The sequence below is a fragment of the Daphnia pulex genome, chromosome 7, assembly GCF_021134715.1.
Source record: "Daphnia pulex isolate KAP4 chromosome 7, ASM2113471v1".
NCBI classification, from domain to species: domain Eukaryota; kingdom Metazoa; phylum Arthropoda; class Branchiopoda; order Diplostraca; family Daphniidae; genus Daphnia; species Daphnia pulex.
This window is the reverse complement of record NC_060023.1, coordinates 8,069,440-8,096,837: the sequence shown is the minus strand read 5'-3', so window position 1 is coordinate 8,096,837 and position 27,398 is coordinate 8,069,440. Positions and strand designations below refer to the sequence as shown.

Sequence of the window (27,398 nt, the reverse complement as noted above, 5' to 3'; positions counted from 1 at the left end):
CGCCAGTTGCAAACGGATCGATCCCGCCCGCTCTTGGTATACGTGCACAAGATACACGCACACACTCTCTCTCTCTAGATGTGAGTTGGTGGGGATTTCATCATATTGATTGTGGAGGAAACTCTCTCCCGCCCGCCGTCTTTGAGAAGAAGAAGAAGAGTCTCAGAGTCTTTTGAAAAATGCATTTCAATCGGTTGGTTGTTTTCCCATCGTACCAAAACTGACGGAAATGTGGTGGGAAAGAAGGAATAATAATAATTTTTAAAAAAGGACAACATTTTGTTGTTGTTGTTGTAAAATAGTTTTAAAAATGTCTGCATTTTCTTTTGGGTGGCGGAGATTCAGCTGCTGGGCGGAGGAGGACATACACACGCAGGATCATTAATCAGTCTTGGGGAAAACGGAAACTTTGTTGCCAGCCCACCCACCCCCCCCCTTGTGAACGCGGTCGGCCGAATTCTACATAGTCGAATCGATAGAGTATAACGTGGTCACGCAACAGCACATCGTCAACTTTGCATAAAAGAATTTCCAACAGTTTCAAAAAGGAATAAAAATCCCGATGGATAAGTGGGTTGTCCTCCTCCGTCCCACCGAAAGAAAAAGGCAGACGGGCCGGAAAGGAAAGAAATAAATAAAAAAATTGACGAAACAAAACAAAATAAAACATGATCTTATAACAATATCAGGAAATCAATTGAAAATTCTCTGAGAGAGAAATAAAAAATAAAAAAATAAAAACTTGATCAACTGCCGGAGCGAGAAGATGATGATGATGGAAGCTGCCGAGGCCTCTGCATGGTGACAGCCCGCCGGAATAACAAAAGAGATCCCACAAGGAGATGACTGGGGGGTGGGTGGTGCCTAGTGGTAGTGGATGAACGACATTAGAATTTCAAATTTGGTCGATTTCTTTTCTTTTTTCTTTTCCATCTTCCCATCGCGTCCAACATTTTCTGAACCGGCCCGGAATAAGAGTGGCGGCACCGTCTAGTAGCCATGCGCTCCAGCTGTTTATTTATTTCATTGAATATTTCATTCATTTCGAAATGAATTCTTTTCCATTTTCTGCCCACCACAAAAAAAAAGGCCAAAAACATTTTATTTTTGTCTTTCTTTCTCTTCCGGCTGTGAATCGATGGCGGGCCTATTATTATTCTCTCCGAGCTGGAACAATAGTAAAGACGGAAAAAGGAAAGAAAAAAAAAAAAAGATGTCGTGATGATGAGGGACACTTTTAATCAGAGTGATTGACTGTTGTTGCCCGATGAAATATTTCCGTCTCGTGCCATTTCGAGCGGATCCAATCTTCGTGACGGGCTCGTGATGAAATCGATTTTTTCCCCTCTTTTTCCATTTTCCACCGGGACGGGAACTGCACAACGAGGAGAGAAACTAGGATCATCACGGAAAGCCGTTTGTATTATATCGGCCAGTCATCGATCGACTTTCCCCCCTCGTACCGTTGAATGATCAACTCCGCTGCTGGGGTCTCGGACTGCTGTCGGCCGTTCGGCCGGCCGGGGGGGTGATGGACTCTATGCATTATTCCGGCCGCGGCGACGGAATCCACCTTTCTCTCTCCCGCAACTACCAACGTCAACATTATTAACCATTCAACAGTAATGGCCGAATCTATTCCCTTCCAACCATCGGCCTGAAATAAAAAAAAGAAAAAAGGAAAATTGACCTGAAACTGGCCCGTCAGACAGTCGGCGGGAAACTCTAAAAAGGCGGACGGGCTGAATGGAATATGGACCGTCCGGAGGAACAGGGACGCGATCCAATTGACAGTGAAGGGAGGAGGAGAGGACGACGTCTCGTCTAACTTTTGATGGAAGCGTCTTTGTGTGTGTGTATGTGTGTGCGCGTCTCTTTGGTAATGCGGGTTTTGTGTTGCGTTGACAAAGCATCCGGTTGCTATGGCGACTGAATGGAGCATCATTCCGAACGGCCAGAAGCTTATATAGACACACACAGACTACGTTCATTTTCTATTCGATTGCGTGTTGTTTCGTTTTTTTTTTTTATTTTTATTTTTATTTTCATTTTCGTTTGGTCCAAGAAAAAATCCCGTAGGCTATTTAGGAATTAGTCTGATTGCCGGGCGAAATGTCCGCCCGGCACGCCCGTCCTTGAACACACACGCCTAAAAGCTTATTGGAACGAAACTGGGCCGGGCTGGCTGTCTGGCTCTGACTAAAACCCAATTTCGTTTGAAAATCTAAACAGGGCAAGGATCTGCCGCCGATGGACATGGGCGGGACGTCAGACCCTTACGTCCGCGTCACCCTGTTGCCGGACAAGAAGCACCGACTGGAGACCAAGATCAAGAGAAGGACGCTCAACCCACGCTGGAACGAGACATTCTACTTTGAAGGTGAACGACTTTTTCTCTTTTTTATTTCTTTCTCTTTTTTATTTCTCGTTTTATTTCTCACCGGGGTCATTACGATCGAACTTTCATTAGATCCTTATTTTTTTTTTCTTCTTTTTGCCCGGGTAGCACTTGGACAATCTTTGCGTGTAATCAAAGACGATCATCCTCGAGGGACCCCAAGGATCTCTCCTTTCTTTCTTCCTTTCTTCTTTTAATTTGTTTTAATGGCCACGACCAGTCGGGCGTAACTGAAGAAGGTTCAATTCAAATGAATTCCTTTTAATAACACAGCATTTGCGATCCTGAATCCGATGTTAACTGGCTAGGTTCGAGTGTCTGACCAGTTCAAAACTGGGCGCTGGCTGCAAAGAGATTTGTTGACGTCAGAAAAGCTGTTATCTATCGTCGTCTCCTACAGGGCCGTTTCCATTTCGAAATCCTTCGGTTGGTAGAATTTTTCTGGTCCGTCTCTTCTTCCATCGGTCATCATCAGAGAAGCGGAGGAAAAAGAAAGAAAAAAGAATTCCTTTAAAAGATGTGGGGGGTCGTCTGTCTGTTTTGGCTTGACTGTTGGTCGTCAAGCCGACGGGGCTCAGGATTGTGCCCAATTACAGTCAGGATGGCAACTCCCTAGTCCCTAGTCTCTACCCAAAAAGTGAACAATCGTCGAGCTCTGTCTGTTGCTATCTGCCACTGTGCAGGAGTTTTGACGACACCAACAAGACAGTCGACATAATAACATTGGCGGCAGCCTCCGCTCCAAAAGCTCCAACGTGAATATGCAAATTCAACGAGCCTCCCAACCGGTTTTACAAATCGATAATTGGTAGGGGGGCGCAGCTTCTGTGCAATAAGAAACGATCCTGCCCATCATCACTCTTGGCCGGAATGTTCTCTCTCTCTCTGTGTACTCGGGGAACCCTTTCCAATGCCAATGCTCCGGAGCTTTTATAGTGCAGTAGAGACATTGTGAATTCTTGAATTCCTTCCTCCCCACCCGTCTTCTCGTTATCGTTTTAATTAGTGGCAATTAACGTTGGTGGTGAAGGGAGGGAGGGAGGGGGTTACCCTGATTCTGATTGTTTCTTGAAATCCATTCTGCGCTTTACGGAATCCCGGAGTCTGAAAGAAGAAGAAGAAGAAGAAGAAGAGGTTGCCACTCGACTGTTTCTCTACCAACTCCCAAATGAGGGGCGGAGCCAACAGGGAGAGAGAGAGAGAGAACGAGCGAGAGTTCAATACTACTAGAGCGTCGGTGGGTGGTTTAGAATGTAGGCCCTTCCCAAAACGCCCACATTGGGTCCCTCATTTGCCGCCGACTCGTGTGTCCAGGGGGGTTGGTTGGGGTGGGTTGGGGGGTGGCTGTTGCCACTGCGTGTAAATTCGATTGGATTTCCTTAATGAGTTCTTCTTCACTTCTTTTGTGGGGAAGGGGGGCCGGGGCGTTGATGAATTTATTCGACGGACGGTAACCGTCAGCTCCATTGGAGTCTGACACGTCGGCCAAGGCGCCAAGACAAATCATTCAATTAGGAACCGCTGTTTTTTTTTTCTCGGGCTGTTTGCCTTACGGCCCAGGCAGCCCCTCCCTTCTCTGCCTTATCCTTGTTGTTGTTGTGTGTACAACAAGCTACCCGGAACGATTACGTCGCTGGTGGCAGTCGGCTCCCGTTTCCCCCCCCCCCTGATATTGCCACAACACGTTCTAATAGGAAACAGCAGCACACATTGGGAAAAACAAATGGATAGAAAAGGAGCAGCAGGTTCGACGAGGCCGGCCATTCGGTCGCTCTCTATTGTTATCGATCCAGCTGACACGGTCGGTTGTTTAGTGCCGGAGGAAAACAAACAAGGAAGGTTGGGGGAGGGGAAATTGGCGGCTACGCAGTTTGTTTTTCGCTTTCTCTCTACTTGATAATCATCTAATAAATCATCCGCCCCACACATTTCCTGCCCGGTTTTTTGTTTCTTATTTTTTCTGTCTGGTGGGTCGGTCGTTTTTTTCTCTCCCACTCGACATTCAAATTTTCTTTTTTTCTTTTGGGATGGTAGGAAAAACACAAGGCCAGTCGCGTGAAATGATTCCCGCCCAATCTCTCGATGTTATTGATTTCTTTAATTTCCGGTCCTTTTTTTTTCTTTTTTAAGGGGAGGGGGGCGATTGTCTGGTCGCCCCCTGGAGACGATTTCCGTTCTGCCCGTCCAGCTCCTTCCTGGTTGTGTCCCTATACTAGATTCTAGGAAAGTCTACTACAACTACGCGTGACTGTTGTATATATATCCCACAGCTGGATGTAGACGGGGGGGACCCGGGACCCCAATCGATTGGCCGACCGTCATTAACGATCTTGCCCGTTATCCGGCCGTGACGGATCGAATAGGAATCTATACTCGCCCAATCATAAAAACTGGCCGTTAGGGAAATAAAAGAAAAAAATAGAAAATAGAAAAATATAATGAATGCTGAGGGGCTTTTAGGCATATCCGCCGCTGGTTGTATATTCCCATCCGGAATCTATCCGCAGCCTTGAGGGGTACGGGAGGGGGGAGCTTTGTGCGGGATCATCGCGAACTGATGGCGGATGCAAAGGTGGAAAATGTCAGGCTTGGAAAGAAGAAGGATAATGTTGGCGCCAATCAAAATAACAAGTCCATTAGTCTCAAAGATGAATGTACACGAGTTTTTTTCTTTTTACATCATCAAAAAGTTTGGAATGGAATTCCCCCTCACTCCTTTCTCTCGACGTCGAAGATAAACGACCGATCCTACCGAAGGGAAGGGACCGGCCATATTTCACGATGGATGTTTGCTAGATATTATTCAATTGATCCGTTTCCTCTCCATGCCCGCCAGCCAGCACTCCGGCCCGGATATTATAGATCGACAGTAGTAGTATAGTTATAACCAAGTCCATAATTCATCTCAACAGCTCCCAGAGAATAACTTCATCCCCATTCTTACCCCCCCCCCCCCTTGAACAAGTCACAAATGAAAGGATCGTCTAGCTTGTTTATTTGTGACTTGTTTTACCCCCTGGAGAACCGCCGTTTAAATCGAATGAGTCAAACTCTTGTTGCTCCACTGACAATCAACAGTTTTATAAACGAGGGACCCTGAAACAAAAGAGCCGATAAACCAGGCGACGTCTAGTTGACTGGCACTGTGTATGACGTCATCAAAGCTCGAACCAAAGTGTCGGGGCGAACATCGGGGTGGTGGCGTGCGAACCCCCCTCCAGCTTTCTCTAGAAGAGACGGCCATATCTTTTGACATCTAATGACAGTCATCAGAGAAAGCTTTCTCGGCGTCCGTCTGCACTATAGACGTGGTACGAACAAATGTTCAATTGATGTTCAAAGACGAGTTTCAGGATCGGCAGAGCGATGGTGCTCTCTGTAAACTGGTAAGCCTTTGATCCTGGCAGCCATACTTTTTTGGGCAGGATCAAACAATCGACTGGGGTAACTGTACAGGATCTCTATAGGAGAGAGGAAAAAATAGCCATCAGCTGGTGGGGGGGGAATGTTGGCAGTCAATATGTACAGGAATCGCTTTATTGACATGGAGTTGGAAATTCATTTCATTGACTTTGACTTGATTAGTATTCGCCGCCTGTTCCAGTCCCCCTCTTTTTTGGGGGGATGGGGGGAGGAGGAGGGGGCTGGATCAATCATGTCGGGACCAGAGGTGGGGGGGAGGGGGGTTTTCGGTCGGTCGGCCGGCCGGCCTCTCTCTCACTTCGTGACTTGTCTGTTTAGATTATTCGCGGGGGCTCCTCCTCGTCTGTTTTTCTTTGGGTGATTTCCCCAGCGGGCCGTCAAAAGCAAATAGAAAATGAAGAAAAAATTAGACGCGGGACCGGCCACCATCTCCCTAACGCTTTCCCTCCTCCTCTTTTTTTTTGCCGAGGGGTAGGTCGGTGATATGGTCGCAAGAGAATAAAAAGGCCCCAATAGACTTTTTTCCCATCTTTTTCACTTCCTTTTATTATTTTTCCTTTTATTTCTGAGACGGTCAACAGGTCCGTCTCGCGTCTGACCCGGGGACCTTTTAAATCTAATAAATCATGAGAGGACCCCATGTTGAGAATGACTTACGTTATGAATTGCGTGAAATGTTCCATTCTGATCTTCTTCTTATGTCTCCGACAGGATTCCCCATCCAGAAACTGCAGAGCCGAGTCTTGCACCTGCACGTCTTCGATTACGACCGATTCTCCCGCGACGATTCCATCGGCGAAGTCTTTCTACCCCTCTGTCAGGTATTTCCTATAATCCGTCGATTTTCTTTTAAATTTTACTAAATTTTTTTAATTATGCAAAATTCATTATCGACAGGTTGATTTCTCTGAGAAACCCGTTTTCTGGAAAGCTCTGAAGCCGCCGCTGAAGGACAAGTGCGGCGAATTGCTGGTCTCTCTTTGCTACCATCCCACCAACTCGACGCTGACCCTGATCGCCCTCAAAGCCCGAAATCTCAAAGCCAAAGACATTAACGGCAAATCGGGTAAGAAAAACTAACAAAAGTTGACGAGGTTTAATCGAGAGCGGATTTTAAAAAAGGAGGGAGAAATTGGAGTTGATGTGGGATTTTAATTTTCTAATTTTTTTGAAATTATTTGTATTTAAAAACGCCAGATCCTTACGTCAAGGTGTGGCTGTACTTTGGCGACAAGCGAGTGGAGAAGCGCAAGACGCCCGTCTACAAGTGCACGCTGGAGCCGGTGTTCAACGAGACGTTCACCTTCAACGTGCCGTGGGAGAAGATCCGCGAGTGCTCGCTCGACGTCCGCGTCATGGACTTTGACAACATCGGCCGCAACGAACTCATCGGCCGCATCTCACTCACCGGTTAGTCTTTTTTCAAAAATTATTTTTTGAATTTCCCGCCAAAACAAAAATCACTTCCCCAGCCAAATTGATCAAGGTGCCACTAGAATCAAAATGAACAAACGAACGAGGAAGGTTGGCATGTCAAAAAGTTCATTGGGATCGTGCTGCTGGAGAGGAGCACCAGGTTTTTTTGGCCAGCAACGATTGGGCGGCCCCCCCTCTGGCGAAGCGAACGTAAAAAAGGACTCGATGATCGACGCTAAAAGAGCGTCGTCACACTCTGGACGGCCCGATCGATTGACTCCCTACCCCTTTTTATTTCCCTCTCTCCACCGCCCGTTGCCTATTTCTTTGTTTTTTATTGACTTTTATCGTGACCTACTCGGCCCGTCTGTCGTCCCGAGCTTTCTCGCGGCCCGTCCCATTTAGATAGCCAACGAAGACGGACGGCGGCCGAGGACGTGCCGACTCAATCTAATAAAATGATCGGCGGCCGGAAAATAAGGAAGGAGCGATGTTAAAAAAAAAATGGAGGTCGTCAGCCGGCCAGGATTCTCATTATAATGCGACAATAATATACACCAGTTTATCGATACGAGAAGATATGGCGCCGTCCCACTGTTGGATAAAGCCCGGCCCTGCAGTAGTTACACGCGCAATATACCGTCACCCCACTCTTTCCTGCTGCTGCCAGGCCGTCTCGCTATCAGCCAGGATTGCGAACGTCACACAGAGAGCGGAGCTGGAGATGGGCGAAAAGGGAAAACTGTATATGGTGATTCACGATTGCGACGTGATGGAATCAAACACTCCCATGATTTCCTTTTTTTTTATTATTTTTTATTTCTTTTTTCTTGCCCGTCTCTGAGGCGATTAATGTTATCACGCCACACTCTTTTTCCACCACCCACCCACCAAACAGCGGTGGGAGAGCGCTAGCAGACAGATAGATTGACTCCAGCTCCGGAATATATTTACAACCGACGGCCCTAGTGTGTGTGTGTGTATGTGTGTGTGTGCAAGATACATACATCTAGATTATTGCATTGCAACGTATGCGCCCAGCACACACACACGGCCGTTCTTCATCATTTCACCAACACGTTCGCTGTGTGCTGCATCCAACGTGTCGTTGCCGGCCCCCCTTATTCTCCCCTGGGTTGGCAGACGAAACGCATAAAACAGTCCGGGGATATTACACACACACACGTGGAGAAACGAATGGGCGAGTGTCACATCAGCGCGTTGGAGCAGCGAATAAGAAATGAAAATGAGGCATTACATCTAAAGCGCTGACGGGCCGACGGACCGTTTGAACCCCCCAGGGTCTTGGAACAATTAAAGAATTCCGAGTTGGGCCTAATCAGCGAGTATTTGTCCAGGCAGGTTGACACAGGCTCCCGTGTTATTTATTTTTTGAAAGAGAGATATGGCCGGCCCGGATTATTAAAAGAAAAATAAGAAGAAGACGGACACGATGGTCGATATGTGGCTGTATAACTGTTGGCTGATGTCATCGTGTCTCTCCTCCTGTTGGGCGCGTGTGCGATCTAACGTCACTGGAAGAAATCCAATTCGCTTTTTTTCTTTCCTTTTTCTTTCTTTTTGACTCGGGCGGATGATAAATCACAGCCGGCCGTATTATCATCATCCGCTTTTCTATATATACGTATATATATACGTCGTCGTGTTGTGCAGCTCTATGCCCAGAAAGATAATGGAAGTGAAAAAAGAAGAAGAAAAAGATTTTCGGTGACGGAGGAGGACAGCGGCCGGAAGAAGAAGAAGAAAAAGGATGTCGTGACTGGGCTGTAAAAGAACCGCGCACACACATCTCCCACACACACACACGTATTTATTTTTGCTCTTTGGGTTTCGATCAAAAATGCGGCAGCATGTCAATATCGTCATTATGAGAACACGCCCCTTCCAGGTTCATTGGTCCGGCCGCAAGTCCGAGACCCCTTTTGATTTTGTGCCCGGAATGAGAGAGAGTCCAGCCAAATAAGACGCGCCCGGGAAACAGCGTTCGTCGTACATACCGAAATATCTCTCGAATGCAATACACACACACAAAGTCCTTTACAGTCTGTACTATAAAAAAAAAGAGGATGCGCTCTGCGTAGTACGCTGTTTCCTCCGCCATTTTGTTGTCGTTCATTGGTTACTTCCGCCGGAAGTAGAGTACAAAAAAACAACAACAACCGTGAACTGTTGACAACCCCCCCCCCCTTTTTTTTTTCTTCCTTGCGGGACTATTTTATTTGATTCCCAATCCGGCTAGTCCCAGTGCCAATCCCAGCAAACCAAATCGAATCGAATCAAATGAAAAATAAAATAAAAAAGGGAACCCCGTGACATTTTAACTTGTCGGAAATATTATTCGGGGGGGATTGATTTATTTTATTTGTCGGGTCCGTGTACACGTGCGGGATTGAAAAGTTGGTGCTGTGTTGAGGAAACTTTGACACGCCTCTCCCATTTTTGGATGGCGAGTGACAAAAGCAAATGTCGCTGGGCGCAAAGAAGAAAAGATGAGAAGAAAAGAAAGAAAGAAAGAAAAAATCGCCTTATGCAAATGTCATCTACATTTACATTGAGAGGAGAAGAAAAAGAAGAGGAGAAAGACGGAACGTTATATATAAAACATGTCGGGATGATTCCGGGCCGGTCCATATATAATATCTATCTTAAGCGGAAGTCTCGACTGTGCTCGTCAATAGGCGAAAAGAGGATCGACTTTGACGTCGACGATGATGGAACACAGATGATGTCGCCAGTTATTATTATGAGATGCGTGTAGTAGTAGTAGGAAACGGGCGGAGAGAGTCGGAAGAGGATATCATTCCGCAATCCGTCGGACGGCCCTTTTGTGAGCCTGTCTTGTCTAGTTTTTATTTTCAATAGGAGAGCGAGATCGTTCATTCGGCATCCGCCAGCATCCAGCAGCCAGTCCGGTGGCTGTCTCACATCAAAGTTCAGCGACATGAAACGTCATAAATATACGCAGATGATGGGGGGCTACTAAAAAGATGTCACGGGCTGGAGTCGATCCTGTCACGAGTCGGTTGATATTCCTGATTTGTATTTTCCCAGGAATTATTTTTATTTTTATTATTTTCCATCCATCGATCTTCTTTTTTTTCTTCATTGAGGAACTGCTTTCCAGCTCTGCGTGTATCCCCCCATCCGCCGGGCCGGCTTCCGTGCGCCAAGACAATGACGGATGGAATCGGGTGATAAAGACTCGGTGGACGGACGGAGTAGAGCGAATGTCGAAGACGGTCCAGTCGGGCCGCCGCCCGCACACGTAATCTCATCAGACGGTGCTGCCACCACCGCCGCCCAGCTATCCAGCCGACAGTTTCTCTTGCCATCGGCTCACGCTTCGTTAAGTTGGCAGACCCCCGTGACGACCGTCATCTTCATCTTCTTTTTTCCTGCGGGAGCGGCTCAAGTTGATTGCCATGAGTTTTTTCCCTCCATATCACTCGACTCGAATGAGTTAACTTCATTTGCGTCAGAATGGGCGACCTGGTTGTTGCCCGTCTACGGTAGATTGCGGATGATATAAGAATGGAAAACCATAGCAGCGGCCGGAGGCTTGAGGAGAGCGATATATAAAAAGGAGCTGAACTCCCGAGCCAGCGCCGATTCGCTGCGTGAAGCAACAGCCCACACACACTTGATTGGACGGCTGATGGTCCGTCTCTGCCGACCACTTTGAGCGTTGCCCGGCCAGGAACCCATCACGATAGAGAAGGAAATGCTCCCAACTGTTTTTGAATGCCCCCCGTCCATTTAGCCATTTTCATCGCCATCAAAGAAAAGAAAAAGTTCTAAAGAAATGGGATGGTCTTTTATATGTACACACAGTCTTGGTCGTATGTGGCATCCATTAGGAGGACGGGAAAAAAAGTCTCTTTTGAATAGAGTCAATAGACTATAGGGCCGGCTCCTGCCCACTTTGTTCCTGACTTCCTTCCGGTTCCCCCTTTAACTTTTTTCGAGTTCCGTTGGAAGTTTTGACCGTTGGAAGATTCGCAAGGACTTGCGCAGTGTCGACTTTGAATTGGCCCGCGTCTTTTTTCTTTGATTCGCGGCCTTATATTATGCCAACGAACCGTTTGTACCGTACGTCTTTTCTCCCTCTTGGCGGATGAAAAGTTGCAATGGCAAATCGTTATCCATCATCCAATCAAGCGGAGGGTCTAATGGACGCCAGATAGGCAGCGAACGTGCCTTGGTTGCGGTACGCATTTTGTCGGCTGGGAGGTTAGAACGTTCAAATAATGTTATGACTCACATCAAAAGAAGAAGACGGGCGGGTCTTTTGAGATTCGAAAGAATTTCAATTTTCAAATAGCTTGGCACAGTTCTAATTGAATGGCTGAGCGCAGCTTCCAGCTTCCTCGCCGTCGACTCCAACTTAAACGATCCTCTTTTTTTTTATTATTAAGGAGTCACGTCAACTCCCGCGTCTATAAGGTCGACGAAACATTGGACACCTCATTATCGTAAACAAAATTCGATTCCCGACTCCCAGTGCCCCCGAGGGCGAGCGGAGCGAAATGATATAAAACCGGATGAACTGAATTCACGGAATTCTGGAAAGATAAAAAAAAGAACCTGAAAGAAATTTGTTCACTTACTGGGAAATGTCGTTTTGATATTGACTGATTATGTAATGCGACTAAAAAACAAGTTTTTCAACTTGTAGGAGCACTTTTGATTAAGGAGATGAAATAAAATCAGGAGAAAATGTCCAGGGATAGAAACTGGACTTTCCAATATCCCGTCACCTGAGAGGAAAGCCACGATTTCTCTTGATTTTTACCAATGGTCCAATGACTAGGTTGTGTTCCCCTCCCAAAAGGCTAAATGTGGGTTGAATTGTTTCTGGGGAACCGTCTGATGTGTACACAAGGCATTTTCCAATCAACAGCTGATATATATTGGAACAGATTCCTCGAGTGGAATGCGTCCTTTGGACCTCTCTCGTAGAGTTGAAGGAATTCCACAGATTGTGGCCGACGAGAGCCTGTCTTTCTCTCTCTGTGCGTGCTGGAAAACAGTCCGGTTTTCCATCTAAAAAAAGTGAAGAGATAGACATTTTCGTGTGTCCATGCGCATTGATGCCGTCTCTACCGGCTGTGCGACGTCATCGTTTTCAAATGTGTAGCGAATTAATGAAGCGGATAAGAGTGAGAGCTGGAAAAAAAAAAGTTTCCTTTGTCTATTTTCTTCCGTCGGATTTTCCCCCCTTAATAACCTATACATGGCCGGAGAATAAAAGGAGAGAGAGAGAGAGCAAACCAAGTTGATGAATCATCACATCGAATCCGATCTGATTTATTTCTTTCTTTTTTGAGCTCCTTATCTGTTTTGACCCGTTTTTCTTCTTCTATGAAAGCTGCTTTCTATTTCAATCTGTTTGTCTTCATCTTTTCATCTGCTGCTGCTGCCTTCTCCTCATCAGGCGAATCGATCCTGGCGGAACAGGATCAATTCAACACTCTCGCTCGGGCAAAAAAGGTCGGATCTGCTATAGGCACCTGGAGAATCCCGTAATGTTTTTTTCCCTCCTTTTTATTTGATCTCGAAAAAAGGAAAAAAGTGAAAAGCTTTTTTTATTTTATTTCACGTGTACTACACACATTGTAAAAAAAATAAGGATCAAAACGTCAGGGGGGGAATCGATCGACCCGCGCCGTGTGTGTCTATAGGTATGTTTCGGGACGGGCAACGGGGGATAGAAACGTACGTGCTCGCTTGGCCGTGAATCAATCAACTTCATCTCTCAAGGCTTAGAGAAATCGATCACGGGTTGGGCCCAGCTGCTACTTCCTCTCTCTCCTACTACTCCCCCCACCCTTTTGTGACCTCTCGTCCACTCCTGGATGGGTAATGGAACCGTGCTTTCCGGGAGAGAGTTGAACTGCGAGTGTCTTTCCAGCCCGAGCATCTCTCTCAACCGTTTCGTCACGCACTTGGCAATTGATCCGCTAATGACTGCTTGCACAGTTGCCGTGTTCCTCCGTGATTCCCAGTCCAGTCCGTCTCTTGTTGTTCTGTGTAGTTGCTGTTACGACTAAACTCCCAACTGGGCAAAGGTCATGCTCATCGTGTGGATTAATGTCACTTGATTTACATCCATTCCGCCCATTTTCTTTTAATTTTGTTTCACGTTTGTGTAGGTAAGAACAGCACGGGAGCCTCGGAGACCAAACATTGGCAGGACATGATCACCAAGCCACGTCAGGCTGTCGTCCAATGGCATCGCTTGAAACCCGAGTGATGCGACGGAGCGGAAGAACTAAGGAGCTAGGACATCCACAGAGCCAAATGACGGAAGACGGAGAATCTGCTATATACAAGCTAGGAGAGAAAAAAGGATCGAAGAAGAAGAGAAAGAGAGAAGGAAACACACACAAAATCCATGACCCCTGTACACTCTTTACTTCCCCTCCTCCTTTTTTTGGTATTATTTTTTTTACTTCAACGACCTCATCAAAAGAGTCTTACGATCTATTTTGTTGATCGAAATGGCTTCGTTCACGATCCGCAAGACTGAAAAGACCCAAGGAAACAAAAAAAAACAAACAAAAAACGAATATTTGAAAAAAAAGAAGAGATTGCGCATTTTGTTCTGATGTGGTCGCACGGTTTTGTTAACTTGGACTTGAGCTTTTTTGATTGAAGCAAGTTTCATTCACGGAACTTACGACATAAAAGGGCGGGGGGAGGGGAATTGACATCATTTGCAATGTTTTGTATGGTCGTCTTTTTTTTTAAATCCGGAAGTAGAGCTGAAGAGATCCCTTCACTAATACCCATAAACACAAAAAAGGAAAAAAGAAAAAGAAACGATGATGATCTGATTTGACAAAAAAGGGGAAGAAAGAGAATTTGTGTTTTGCTGATATGACAAAAACATTTTAAAAAATGTGTCGACAAAAGAAGACATAATAATGACAAAGTATATTTATCAAATCATCTCATACATGCACTATGACAAAAAATTTATTTAGTGTGTGTGTGTGTGACTCGTTGCCAACGCGGTACTGTAGATTTGATTTTCGTCTTTTATCCTAATTGATTGTGGAGAAATTTTTTCCTTTTTTTTTTTAAATAAGAAAAGAAAAATTAAACATCAAATTATTTAAAGAAAATGCTACCCAGTCCCTGTTCCTCGTCTCTTTAGACCCCCCTTGAGAGTTGAGCCTCTCTCTCTCTTTTTGTTTTGGTTCCCCTTTGGTTTCACTTGGATTGTTGAATTTTTCTGATTTTTACGTGAAATATTATTATTGCTCGTTGGAAAGTTCTGTCGTGAAGTAGATTCTACCACGCGAAAATCCCCTCCGCGCCCTTGTTGCCCTTAGTCCATGATCTTATCTTACGCTTTCCTGTGTCTGTCGTGTCTGAACTATCCCAGGGTGTCCAAAACCATCCTCCGTGTTTGTATACCTTGTTCAATGTATAGAGAAACCCAACCATAACCTTTCATACCCGAAACCTCCCCCTAAAAAGAAAAAAAAAGAGATGAAGAGCTAACTACACACAAATTATACCATGTAAATCGATGAGACTGAGAAAGGCGAAATAAAATTCAACATCAATCGTCCATGGTTTATTTGACCTAACGAATGGTATGTTCCAAATCTATTTAGTTTCTTTAGTTTTCACTTCTAAGGGCTTTTTCCCAGCATCGGCTTCTTTCACCTCTTCTTCCTCCTCTTCACCAGAGTCGTCGCTATCCTCTTCATCTGACGAGTCGTCATCGTCGTCGTCGTCGTCGTCATCATCATCGTCATCGTAAGTGTAGGAATAAGATCCACCACCGGTAGCGCCACCAGAATAATCTAAAAAAAAAAAAAAATTTTTTGTGAATGTGGTGATATTTTTAATTGAAGCCCAGAGTGGGATTGATTACCTGCATCTCCGTAATCATCTCCTTCTTCATCGTCGTCGCCGTAGTCTCCAGCAGGTTTCTGCCTGCCATATTTGTGGGTCCGAGCTGCGAGAAAAATGTGAAATGTATCGGCCAAATGACTCGCGAAATTTTGAGAATCGATAGAAAGATGATATTACTTGACATGCTCATATCTTTGGTCTCGTTCGTCTCGAAGCCGCATTTCGGACAGGGCACCGGCTGGCCACGTTCGTACTTGAAACCTTTACGTCTGACGTGATCCTCGCAGTAGCAGATCTTACATTTGAGGCAAGAGTACTGGCCGTGTCGATTACACGACTGACACTTGTACGTTTCGGCTTCCAGAATTTGGCAAGAAGCTTGATGCTCAAACTGATCATCTTCACAGAGGTGATTGGAGCAGAACGAGCACTGAAAGATCCTTCCACCGTGACCCCACACATTTCGGTCGCATTCAGCACAAACAGCATCTTGTAGGGGGCACAAACATCCATGTACGCTCAGGCATTTCTTACCATGGCAGATCCAAGCCTCACAGTGATCACAAATGGCCCCCTTTGTAAATGTGGAGAAAAAACTCGTGTTGATTGTTGGAAATAAAACATCAGCTTTAAACGAACTTACCACCATTGCCAATCCAGTCGTAAAAACACTTCCGTGCTTGATAACACAGTCCCCAGTTTTCAACATGCATTTCACTTTGGCGCAGTGACCACACATTGGAAGTCGTTGAAGTGACTGGCAAAAGTAACAGAAAGCGCGAAGTTTCTGCTTTCGTTGACATCTATCGCATTCCTACTCTCAACATAAAAAGATATTAAGAAACCGTGTTCAATTGAAAAATGAATCGCACCATATTCGAGTTGCATGCCCAGTCAGCTAACGGTTTCATTTCTTTGCCAGAACGGATCTCTTTCTGGCGTAATTTCTGCTTTTCAGCCTTCTTTCTTTGACCCGTCTTTTTCTTTGGCATTTTGTTCAAAAGTAGGAGCTAATACAATTCACAAAAAATGGAATTTGTTTGAAAATGTCTAGTGGAAGGGATCTCGCCAAATAAGTAAACTCCACTTGCCAGTATATTGTTGACTTGGAAGCAGACGAAAAATGACAGGTGTGTTTAGGGATCCTGCAAAACTAGTCGAGTTGGTGGCGGTCAGAGAGAGAGGGAAAAGAGGTTGGGATCGCGCCGCGTAGCCCCACCCGACAGACAGTCGTGTTTTCATCTGCCAAACACATCTTTCGCCCCTCCAACAGTCAGTGATGTGCATTTCATTTTGCTCACAAAGCTTAGCATTCAAGTAATTCGTTTTTTCGAGATCAACAACTTTGGCAAATTCTCTTTTGGAGGTGATTTAGTGGAAACGACTATTATTAACGCCGAGTTCCTGACGATGTTTAGAGAGATCCGTTGCTAACTGGGGCAACAGGTGTCCCTTCAAATTTTTTTGTTATTGTCATCAACTTGGTCAGTGCTTATTATTTTTGTGGCTTTCAATCTTTGAAATCCAACTAGCCTCATAATGGGGCTTCTTCCTTTGGAGTTCACTGAGTGCCTAACAGACAGCCCATACTTCAGAGAAAATCTCCAAGGCCACGAAAAAGAGTTGGAGAAAACCAGTCTTGCTATTAAAGTGCTAATTAAGGAAGTTAAAGACCTCGTCAATGCTGCCAGAGGTAAGACCAACCCTCTCTTTCCTGTATTATCAATTCTCAGATCTTTTGTTCAACTCAACTCTACCGTTTTATCAATTTCAACCCCCTTGCAGCTGGCTGTATAGATTAGTCATGGATAAGTTATCAGTCCCATTCATTTTTCGTGTAGATCCAGGCACATCTGTGGTATTGGAAGACATTGACCAGAGATTGGGTTCTTGTGAAACGTGTACTGAAACTCGATATGCAACTTTCTCCTTTTTGTTTTGTGAAAGCTTCTGTAAATATGGCTAATAATGTACCTACATGAGACAGGGTAGGGTTTTTCAAGAATTGGGCTGATATGAGACAACACCACAGGTTGTTTGATTCCTTGGGGCTATTTCCGAAATTTCCTGTCGTTATTCTCGTTACCGTCTGTCCGTTCGGGACCCGTAACGGTGAGTCCTGACCACAAAACGCCTTAGTCGGGGGTATTTCTAACGCAACTGATGCGGTCAGCCACGCACGGCCGGACGTGAAGCTATTGCAGGTGTAGATTTTTCGGGAAAAAAATAAAATGTGGCGATCCAAATATTGGTTTTAACAGTAGAGTTATAAATGATCTGGCTTTTAACTCCATTTTTCCTTTCTTAATCGCACGATAACAGCCTTGTCTCGGGCGCAGCGCAGTCTCGCCACAAGTCTGATGAGCTTCCAGTTCGAGTGTATTGGCAACAGCCAAACGGATGATGAGATCGTCATTGCCGGGTCGCTCAAAGAATTCGGTCGACTCATCAACGCCATTGAAGATGAACGGGATCGGATGGTAATGCCTCATCGCCTTTCTTCCGGCATTCTGCTTACGTTTTCGAATAAAAACTACTTATTTTCCTCATCGTTAGTTGGAGCGAGCTAAGGATCAATTTATCGGACCACTGGAGAACTTTCGGAAAGAACACATCGGCGGTGCCAAGGTGGTGCAAGAGAAAATGAAGTGTGCTGTACGTGACGATTAATTGAATTTCATTTTTTTCTTTCTTTTCCCGTTCAATTCGGCAGGAGGAAAAGAAGAAATTTGAGAAGCAGACGGCCAAGTTCGTTCAGAGTCAAGAGCGCCACTTGAATCTATCGACTAAGAAACAGGATTCCGTCTTACAGGAGGTCTCTTATTTGTTCTCCCTTCTTTGCATCTATTATTACGTGTTCCTGGCGAGAGTTTAAGAGGTGTTGATATCTGATCTGGTTAGGCGGATGCGATTTTGGAGATGGAGCAGCGCCACTTTTGCCAGGCCAGCCTCGAGTACGTCTACCGTCTGCAAGAAGTTCACGAACGAAAAAAGTTTGAGTTCGTCGAAACGGTAAACCTTTTCTTGTTTTTAAAATTTTTTTAATTCATCTACAAAGCTTTCTTATAAAAATAAGACTATTAATAATTTGTCGAAAATCTTGTTTCGTTTTTATTTAAAACAGTTGCTAGGCTTCATGTATGGCTGGCTAACTTTCTATCATCAGGGATACGAAGTGTCGAAGGAATTCCGACCTTATATGACTGACTTGCAAGTGCGCCTTCAAAAGGTAAGAGTACGATTCAAGTGGAGCAAAACAAGAAACAGCAAACAGGTTTAACGTGTAAACGACTCTTTATTCTTTTTGGGTGATTTTAGACCCGGGAGAACTTCAACACAACACGAGAGGAGGCAGAATCGTTGATGCGCAAGATGCTGGAGGTGCGTAAGACGGTAATAGCTTCTTGCTCAGCTTTTGTGTGTATTGTGTGCATGCTCTGGCGTTATGAAATTTAATTTTAGCTCCAACGCTTCACTACAAGGATGTCGGCAGACAGTTGGCAACTCAGATTGAGACGAATGGTCAGGAAAATGCGTAATAACCCTTTGATGATGATGATGGAGCACTGCCATCTAGAACTTAATAATCCTATCCTATGACAAAGTGATCAACCAACTGTCGGAGATGGGTGTTTTTTACATTTCCTTTCCTCCCCCTCCTGACCACAGCTACGCATATGATTAAAATTGCTATGTGCACTCAGTCCCAGAATTTTACCATTGGATTTTTCGTGCGCGTGGCGTTATTCGAATTGTTCTAGGGATTTGTTTCTTGTTGAATATTCGTTGAACACTGTAAACAATGTCCGTTTTGAAACTTCGAATGGTATCTTCAAGAAGTAGCTTGTTCGTCGTTATTTCTAAAACTGCTTCTTTTATTTATTCTTTTCAGAAAAGCAAACAGGATATTAAATTGGTCACGTCATGAGACGTGTAAAAAAGATTAATGGCTATTCAGTATTCACATTACGTTCTCCCATTATTTACGTAAAGTAGACTCGTAGTCTAGGCCAGTTCTGAATCATGATTGATTAAGCGATAGAAGCCTCTTTGCAGTTGCCTGGTTTTCTCATCGATATGTGCAAGGCGTATTTTGTTGCTTTTGTCGCAGTTTCTTGACCTTTTTCGTTGCGATGTGAACTAGAAGATTAATTTGTTTTGGAGGGCTTTCGTCATTTGCCAGCTTCGGTTGTTTGGTAAAGAATTTCTCGGTGTAAAGTGGGCGGCTTTTGTTACTGCTCTAGAGATGGTGGTGGGTTTTTGTGAGTGCCTATATGTTTGAACTGGTGTGGACGTTCTTTCTATTTGCTGAGACGCGACTGACTTTCTAATTTTTGACACCCGCATCTGTAGAAGCCGTGCGACCCAGGCAGTTTGAACAAAATGTACACACGACAAGGCTATCTCTACGTCATGGAGAAAAGTAAGTGGGTCACCGAGCCAAGTTCCTTATTTTAATGTACTTTTCTTCAAGCATTTTTGACGGGCTAGTTAGTTAAATAATGCGGACATGAAATAATAGATTTTATCGAAAAACATAATTTTGTGTGACTGTTTTTAATCGTGGGTTTTTTTTTTCTTCTCTGCAGAGGCATTTGGGACCACTTGGTCGAAACATTATTGCCAGTACACTAAGGAAAACCGCATTTTCACCATGATACCGTACACACAAACGATTGGAAAGATTGTAGGTTTTTGTTTTCTATCCTTCACGGTCATTGGCCATGTAATAATTCCGTTTTGGATTTTTCTCATTTCAACAAGACCACAACGGATACGATGGAGATTAAGTCTTGCACACGCCGCATGTCAGAATCCATTGAAAAGAGATTCTGCTTCGACATTACTCCAAAAGATCGTCTAGTGATGGTGATTACACTGCAGGCGCTATCAGAGGATGATCGTCGGTTGTGGCTTGATGCAATGGATGGAAAAGAGCCGGTAACACACCAACCCACAGCCAGAAACCCGTTTCCTACCGTAAATAACAATTCCTTCTATTAACAACTACCATAATGTTTTATGCTGTTGCATTCGCTATAATCATTTAATGGCGATTTAATTTTTTCAGACTTATGCTCAACCTGGGAAATCGTCCAAACACGAAGAAACCACACTGGATGAAGTTGGTTTCCTATTCATTCGCACTTGCATCAAAGAAATTGAAAATCGAGGTAAGCGTTCACTAACCTCATTTTCCTATCCTTACAGAAATGCTAAAAATGACTGTTATTATATCGTAGGTTTGGAAGATCAAGGGCTGTATCGACTGGTCGGCGTTTCGTCCAAAGTCAGCAAGTTACTATCGATGGGGCTTGATCGACGAAAAGTAGAAAAACTCAATTTGGAAGATCGATTAGAATGGGAAAACAAGACTATCACTAGCGCCATTAAAACTTACTTGCGTCAGTTACCCGAGCCGCTCATGTCATTCCGTTATCATACTGCCTTTATTGCGGCTGCAAGTAAGAGACTGATATCTTAACATTTGACTTGACCGGGGACTTATTCCCACGTTTCCGTTTTCCCGTTTTATAGAACAGGAATCACGTCTTCATCGAACAGCAGATGTGCATGCCTTAGTTCATCGACTGCCTGAAAATCACTTTAAGATGCTGGACATCATGATTACTCATCTCAAAAAGTGTGTGAATTTCATATTTAAGTGTACTAATATTGAGTTAACATTGGTTTGCATTCCTTTACTCGTATAATAGTGTCGCTGCAAAATCAGACAAGAATTTGATGACCGTTTCCAATCTTGGCGTGTGTTTTGGACCAACACTGCTCCGTCCGGAAGAAGAGACTATGGCAGCAATTATGGATATAAAGTTTTGCAACGTCGTGGTTGAGATTATGATCGAAAATTCTGAAAAGGTATGAACCCTATCGAATCATATTAATCTTGCATGGACCTCAAACCAATATTATTTTTTAAAATGTAGATTTTCAAGACGAAACCGGATCCGTCAGAATTACCAATAAAAAATCCAGCAACTGTCAATATGCGTCCACCGTCACCACCGGCGTATCAGCCTCCACCCCAGGTTTACACTGGTGGTGGAGGTGGAGGGCCAACTCCCCCGTCCTTGATTCATCGTCAACCTGTTGCCAGCTACAGTCTAATTCCCCCTATTGCTCAAGCTCATCTCAGTCCACCGCCTTCATCTCCTTATGTTGACGGTCCTTCTCGTCAAATGGCCTCAGTAGGTAACACAGGAGTTCGCAATCCGTCACAACCTCAGCAACGTGTAGCGTATCCATCAAGTCCCACCACGGCTGAATTATGGTCTGGTAACAAATTGCCGCTTTCGGTTCAAGCGCAATCGCATGGAGCTGCAACATCATCAAGGTAAATTTTGATTTCCTTTGTCTTTTTAGGCAAGTGTGACTAAACAATTATAAATCGTGTGTTTATCAGGTCAAATTTACGGCCGGGATCGGCTGGAGCATTATCTAGTGGGCCTACTGGTCGTCCATTAGGAGTCATTCCTCCTTTGAGTTCCGCCACTTCAGCCCCAGAGCGACCTCACAGCAACACCAGTCTTAGTTCAAGTGACTCGGCGCCTGGTTCAACCGTATCTTCGTCCCGCTCCTCATCTAGAGATCCATTGCCTCCCCTCTCTTCTTTCCCCACAATAGGGCCGATACCTCCATCAGTATTAGCTAATCCCTCAACAGTTTCGTTTAACGGTCAGCCACCAGCATCTAAGCCACCATATGGTATGTTAAAAACTAAATGCTCAAAAACAGTAAAATAATGCAAAACTCGACTGTTGCAACGACAGGTTTAAATTCTACCCAATTGCAGCTGGTGCCGGCATCTGTTGCAAGTATTGATGCATCAGATACTACTAAAACCAATGCCAACCAATTAAGGTGAATTAAATTTAATTTACCATTCAAAGAGCCTATTTTAAAATGACGCAATCTTTTGTTTAAAGTAGAAGAGTTCGGACTTTGTACGCTTGCGTTGGAGAAAATGAAACGGAATTAACTTTTGAGCCCAATCAAATCATCGTCAATGGTATGAAATTTGGTTAGAAATTGTGTTCGGTGTAATTTATTGATATCCTACTTTTATATTTCTTTCGGCAGTACGACCATCCAGAGAGCCTGGTTGGCTGGAGGGAGTGTTAAATGGGCGTACAGGTCTTATTCCAGAAAATTACGTGGAGTTATTGCCGTAAATAGGATAGCTTCAATTCAGAGAAATCTTATTCTTTTGTTGTAAAAATTTATCCGTCGTCCTTTATCTCCCGACGAGATCATCAGTAGAGTTGTTTGTATTCCATCTGTTTTGTCTCGTATTCTAACAACTTTTCATTCCAAGCGACGACGCACTTATCCCTCTCCGTCAACTGATTACTTGTATTCTACTGTATTTGTTCTTTTGCTCTGCAAAATTTCATTGTTCTTCGTGATACCTTACATTTTCCGTTGTTGTTTTACAACACTTGAGCGTTTGTTGACCAAAGATGGGACATGTCTGAAGTTTCCCTTATGTTATCTCACCTGCGCCAGTCTGTATGCTTGCTGCAGTGCTTGTTCTGTTAACTCTGCAGGAAAGATCAAAACTCGGGTGTATCAGAACTGGAGCCGTGTGAAGAGGACTATTTTAAGGACAATTATGTACAGGCTTGTTAAATAGCAATAAACGCGCCCTTAATGAATAAAGTTGGAGACATTAATCACAATTTTATTTCAAAATATTTTTTTATCATTTGTAACATTAAAGATAACAATTTATATTTTTGTTCTGGGGAACAAATGAGAGAAAATTAACTTCATAAAGCTTCGACGTGGGATTTCCAGTTGTTTCATTTTCACTGCAATGAAACCAAACTTATTAGTGTTATTACTCAAGGTATACAGTCGATTTGGCAAAAGCCGCCATTTGCCGTAAGTACTATACGCCTCATTCAGAACTAGTCAATTGACCTAAACATGACAAAGAGAAGAAGGAGATCCTCCCATCGATTCACGCGGTAGGAAAATATCACCATGGGTATAGAGATCTTTCTATACCCATGACATCAATTAAGGTCAGTTGAGTGTCAATTTAATAATTACAAATTGACAAAGGTAACTCTTCGTGTTTTTTGGGAGGATCAGACAGGAGTATCATAGCGACTACCGGACGGGAAACTCAGATTGCTCAAGACAGAGATAACTAGAAGCAGAGCCATTGAACCCTGGTTCCGCCTCTGCCTGTTAAATTAGGTTGCCATTACTGTCAATTTTCTTTCTAAAAACTATGCTCTCGATCTAAATGAAAGATTTACACACCACTTCAACTTTTGCTCTTCTTGGACATTTTACTCTTCACTGGAATCTGACAATTCTTACTTGACTTATAATGAGGGACACTGTTTTCTTCTTCCCGACCACAGCACACGCTCCACGGTGTCTTTGCTTCGGCACGGATGGTTGTGACTGTGTTCGGCACCCGCATCGTGGTCGCCATATTTTTTTTAACGATACAGAATGTCCGAATCGGACACCAATCTTCTATGAACTATGACTGCCAAAAAATGGGCAAGGGATCGCAATTGCGTCTTCTGCGCTTAGAGAAAAGTCATGGCAGTCATACAGCATCTATAAACCAGTCAAGTTATTTCAAAGTCGAATCGCTAGAAGGTGTACCAGTGTACCTACTAAACTAAAATTTCAATGAAGGTTATTCTAAATATACATTTACCATACAGTTACGTAATTGAATTGCTACAGGATTTTTTAAAGAATCTTTGAAGAGAGATTTTGTGAGGAAGAATAGGTTTTTTTCTTACCTCTAATTAGTAATTGCTAATTGGCCCACCCACTGCGCAAACCTGATTTGACCAGTAATTGCAATTAAACAATTTTTATCGCGTGCATTTTTATCGCGTGGGTCGAGTAAGAAATACCTATATTGTAAGACTGCAAGCATTTGCTGGCTGGTCAGGCTTACTAGTATTCATTAATGTACTACTAGTATTCATTTCAATCTCTCTATGGAGAAACTTTAGACGAGCTGCCATTGAACAATATCACGTCAAAATTACTTTTAAGGTAGGGATAGGACGCCATCGGCGGCTGATAGTGTCTAATTTTTAAAGCTTGTATTTTTATCAATATTATCTCAATTAAACTATTTTCTAAATATTAATTTATAAAATCGAAATTATTTCAAGCATTAAATATACGTAAAATAAATTATAATTAAAATCCATTATGAGCTACATATATAGACGTAAAACCATCAAAATTTGAGGTACGGCAAGAGTAAAAATTTTGAATGGTGTGAGAGTATTACTGGTATTTCCCTTCTGATAGTTCTGAAGGAAACCACAACAAATTTCTTTCCAAGTCCCAACCAAACTGCTTAGATTCGGTTGGGATGTGATTTTAATTGATCGATATAAATCCCACCTTATTCTATATAGCCATATAGGGCAGAGAATGTATGTATCCATAGTTATCACAGTCAGGCCAGGTACACAGATAGAAAGCTACTTTAAACAGTTTAGTCAATAATTAATGCAATATCTAATGTCCAGAAAAGAAAGAATAGGCCTACATGCAATCAAGAGTTGCAAAAGTCTTACTGTTTAATCTTGTTGCTCATGTTGTAGGAGATAAGCTAGAGAAGACTGCTCCACCCTCCTGCGAACCTGGAACACATAGGCGAAAACTGGGCTCCCTGTTAACAATCCCTTGTGTACCTTTCGTTACTTTTTGTAGACTTTTGATATCTTCCACCACTGACAGTTGATTGCTATCCAAAAAATTGAAGAAATCAGCTGGATCCAAATGCACATATGGTGGATCTTTCATTTCCCTAAACAAAAGGATAATATTTATAAAAGAGAACTTGTAAGTAAAACACGATCGAGTTTACATTGAATAAATTAAGATAAATAAATGATAAGGTTACACAAAAAGATAGACAATCCACAAGCGAACTCTTGCTTCTTGAATTCAACACTTTCAATATTTTGTGGATATACTTTACAATTACGATGGTGGCGAGATGTTAAGACGTTTTATATACGAGCTTAATACAAAATGAAATTACTACCAAGTTTTACCAATTTTTACCTTGTTTTAGCCTTATTTAGGGATGTAATCCAGATCTAATGTTGTAATGTAATCGATGAACAGACTGTACAGTATCGTCCAAAAAAATCCGAACACCATGGTCTCTTTCTTTATTTTTTAAAAATTCTTCGAGATTTTTTTCTTAATCCTAAAAAATGAACTTTGTAAAACAATTCATTCTACACATTATATGAAGTCTTGAAAGCTAAAAACAAAAAATATACACTAAACTGGGCTTTTGAAAAAGAGGTGCGTTCGGATTTTTTTGGACGATACTGTACTTCGTGGTATAAATCGTCTGCAACGCTGAATCTGTAGAAATTTACCACAACAGCACAACTTCACCGCGCGAGGTATTTTAGGAGAAAAGCGTGAAAAAGTGAAGAACTACAAAGGAATGATTTGTTTTTGGAAATAAATTAATGACTCGATTTCTCTCTCCAAATTTGGATGCATGCGGGAAAGTAGATGTTGCTGAAGTACAGTTGTTAGTAAATGTTGAAGTTTGCAAATTGACCACCGTTGGCGCACTGTCGCTTTTTTTTTCAAAGCGGAAACATTGCATCATAAGTTATGATGCAATGAGCAATGATGCAATGAGAGTTATGATTCATAACCCAGAAACACCAAAACCTTCATTATAAATGAAAATAAAAAGGTTATAATTAATTGTATTCAGTTTGAAAATAATTGAACAATATTCGTTAATTCTGAAACTATGTTTTTTATTCAATATGAAACGTTAAAAAGAAGAAGTTAAATTAAAAAGCTCGGAAAAACATAGGAAAATGACTCGTGCAAAGGTGCTGGGATTCCCCTGCCGGCATATAAGGAGGCGACGCCATCAACGACAATATACTTAAACTCGCTACAGTAGTTTACTCCCTCATAATTTCTCACTGCAAAAAAGCTTTCAATCGGTCTTTATCATGATTTCCCCAATTGATTTGATCGCTACTTTAGTTATGTGGATTGGATTGTGTTTTGTCAGTCATTGTACTGAACTTACCAGATCGCAAACAGTTGTGGATACTAAAAAGAGTATTCGTGTTGAACCTGACGTGTTGGGATCCCGAAAGGGTACCGCCATTACTACCAGACCATCAATTACCAACAACAACGACAGCTATCAAGAAAATAACAACAACTTGATAAAAAAGCTTGCAGAAAAAAGCAATGTTGCTGCCGAAAATAAGATCCTGAAAGTCGAACTGGCTAAATTGAAGTTTGAACTCGCGCTCTCCGAGAACAACAATCGGAAGCTCGAAAAGGCACTGGATGAGTTGGCAGCCTCTAATAAAAGTGCCATGGAAGCAAGAATACTATTCCTTGAAGAGGAAAATATGCGTTTAATTGACAACCAAACAAAGTCAAAACTTATTATCGAACATAAAGACCGTGTTCTAGAAGCAATTTCTTTGCTTTCATCTGGAGATACTGGAGATGAAATTGACAATTTGTGCGACAACAACCTGATTGGAACCGACGAAAAGAAAACGGAAGTCCTTCGACTGCTGGCTGAAAGAACAGAAAAAACCATCACTCAAGTAACACCAGATGTTGGATGTGAGGAACCCAATATGCAACCATCGAACGACTTGGCAATTTGTGCTGCACCGATTGAAGTCTCAGCTGCTGAATCTACCGACGAGACTCTAGTCGACGAACTTTGCCAGTCAACCCTCGACGACGGTACCAACCCCAAACCATCTACAGAGGAAGAAGTCGAGTACCTTCTGTTAAGTAATTTGCCACCTTCGGTTCATGGGGCCGAGATTCTTAATCGCTTACAGCTCATGATTGGCCAAGTGAAGCAATACACCATGTTTGTCGACGACAAAGGGCAATACACGGGCACCATGGCGGTTGCCTTTGTCCATCCATCGGACGTGAGGCGAGCCTATCAAACCTGCGATGGTATGTTCTTCGAAGGAGAATTGCAGCTCTGGTATCAAGCAGAAGTGGCCTATTACATCAATGGCCAACGATTCTACCAGAAAGAAGAGGAGCCTCCTGCACCGGTTGAAGTTTCACAACCTACCGATGAAACTTCAGCCGATGGACTTTTTCAGCCGACATCCGACTCCATGGATGATGTCCGAGATGATGTCATATCACCACCGGCGGCATCTTTCGTTGACACCAGCAGGAAAGTGCCCGATGAGTACCTTATTATAAGCAATTTGCCCAC

General features: G+C 43.3%; 3 protein-coding genes and 1 long non-coding RNA gene across 16 annotated transcripts in view; 2 read left to right on the top strand and 2 right to left on the bottom strand.

Annotated features, from left to right (window-relative positions):
- Positions 1-14,837, top strand: part of LOC124197611 (synaptotagmin-7-like) — a 43,648-nt gene extending 28,811 nt beyond the window's left edge. For all 6 annotated transcript variants that reach the window (XM_046593137.1, XM_046593138.1, XM_046593139.1 and 3 more), the window contains 5 exons: positions 2,233-2,380; positions 6,533-6,642; positions 6,719-6,887; positions 7,019-7,231; positions 13,411-14,837. In XM_046593137.1, coding sequence (XP_046449093.1) covers positions 2,233-2,380; positions 6,533-6,642; positions 6,719-6,887; positions 7,019-7,231; positions 13,411-13,511 — 741 coding nt within the window. In that variant the 3' untranslated portion in view covers positions 13,512-14,837. The remainder of the gene's footprint in view (positions 1-2,232; positions 2,381-6,532; positions 6,643-6,718; positions 6,888-7,018; positions 7,232-13,410) is intronic.
- On the bottom strand, positions 14,822-16,254 carry LOC124197613 (zinc finger protein 330 homolog). The gene is made up of 5 exons (XM_046593144.1): positions 16,000-16,254; positions 15,771-15,941; positions 15,305-15,701; positions 15,147-15,230; positions 14,822-15,075 (listed from the first exon to the last, which is right to left on the bottom strand). Exons 1-5 carry the CDS (start codon positions 16,117-16,119, stop codon positions 14,876-14,878), a joined length of 972 nt encoding a protein of 323 aa, XP_046449100.1. The 5' UTR covers positions 16,120-16,254; the 3' UTR covers positions 14,822-14,875.
- A 64-nt stretch (positions 16,255-16,318) lies between these two features.
- On the top strand, positions 16,319-22,804 carry LOC124197607 (rho GTPase-activating protein 26-like). 8 transcript variants are annotated; one of them, XM_046593129.1, is made up of 19 exons: positions 16,319-16,820; positions 17,450-17,607; positions 17,684-17,755; positions 17,841-17,942; positions 18,029-18,139; positions 18,252-18,356; positions 18,446-18,520; positions 19,481-19,550; positions 19,717-19,814; positions 19,892-20,068; positions 20,199-20,301; positions 20,371-20,592; positions 20,666-20,771; positions 20,845-21,004; positions 21,073-21,479; positions 21,549-21,850; positions 21,916-22,006; positions 22,075-22,154; positions 22,226-22,804. In XM_046593129.1, the coding sequence occupies exons 1-19, from the start codon at positions 16,667-16,669 to the stop codon at positions 22,315-22,317; spliced, it is 2,685 nt and encodes an 894-aa protein (XP_046449085.1). In that variant the 5' UTR covers positions 16,319-16,666; the 3' UTR covers positions 22,318-22,804. The 8 variants fall into 8 exon arrangements, with proteins under 8 accessions (XP_046449085.1, XP_046449079.1, XP_046449082.1 ...); XM_046593123.1 differs by having other exon boundaries at positions 16,323-16,820; positions 19,892-20,107; positions 22,072-22,154; XM_046593126.1 differs by having other exon boundaries at positions 16,329-16,820; positions 18,446-18,508; positions 19,892-20,107.
- Positions 22,364-25,278, bottom strand: LOC124197616. The gene is made up of 3 exons (XR_006876274.1): positions 25,208-25,278; positions 24,715-24,947; positions 22,364-22,956 (listed from the first exon to the last, which is right to left on the bottom strand). It is a non-coding gene; the product is annotated as an uncharacterized LOC124197616 (long non-coding RNA).
- Positions 25,279-27,398: the final 2,120 nt, after the last annotated feature.

Coding starts and splice junctions, on each gene's coding strand:
- LOC124197613 (XM_046593144.1), bottom strand. CDS start 16,119: ATGCCAAAGAAAAAGACGGGTCAAAGAAAGAAGGCTGAAAAGCAGAAA. Junction 15,942..15,999: donor GGGCATGCAACTCGAATATG/GTGCGATTCATT, acceptor TGTTGAGAGTAG/GAATGCGATAGATGTCAACG. Junction 15,076..15,146: donor AGATGATTACGGAGATGCAG/GTAATCAATCCC, acceptor TTTTTTTTTTAG/ATTATTCTGGTGGCGCTACC.
- LOC124197607 (XM_046593123.1), top strand. CDS start 16,667: ATGGGGCTTCTTCCTTTGGAGTTCACTGAGTGCCTAACAGACAGCCCA. Junction 17,756..17,840: donor AACACATCGGCGGTGCCAAG/GTGGTGCAAGAG, acceptor TCAATTCGGCAG/GAGGAAAAGAAGAAATTTGA. Junction 22,007..22,071: donor ACCAATGCCAACCAATTAAG/GTGAATTAAATT, acceptor TTTTGTTTAAAG/TAGAAGAGTTCGGACTTTGT.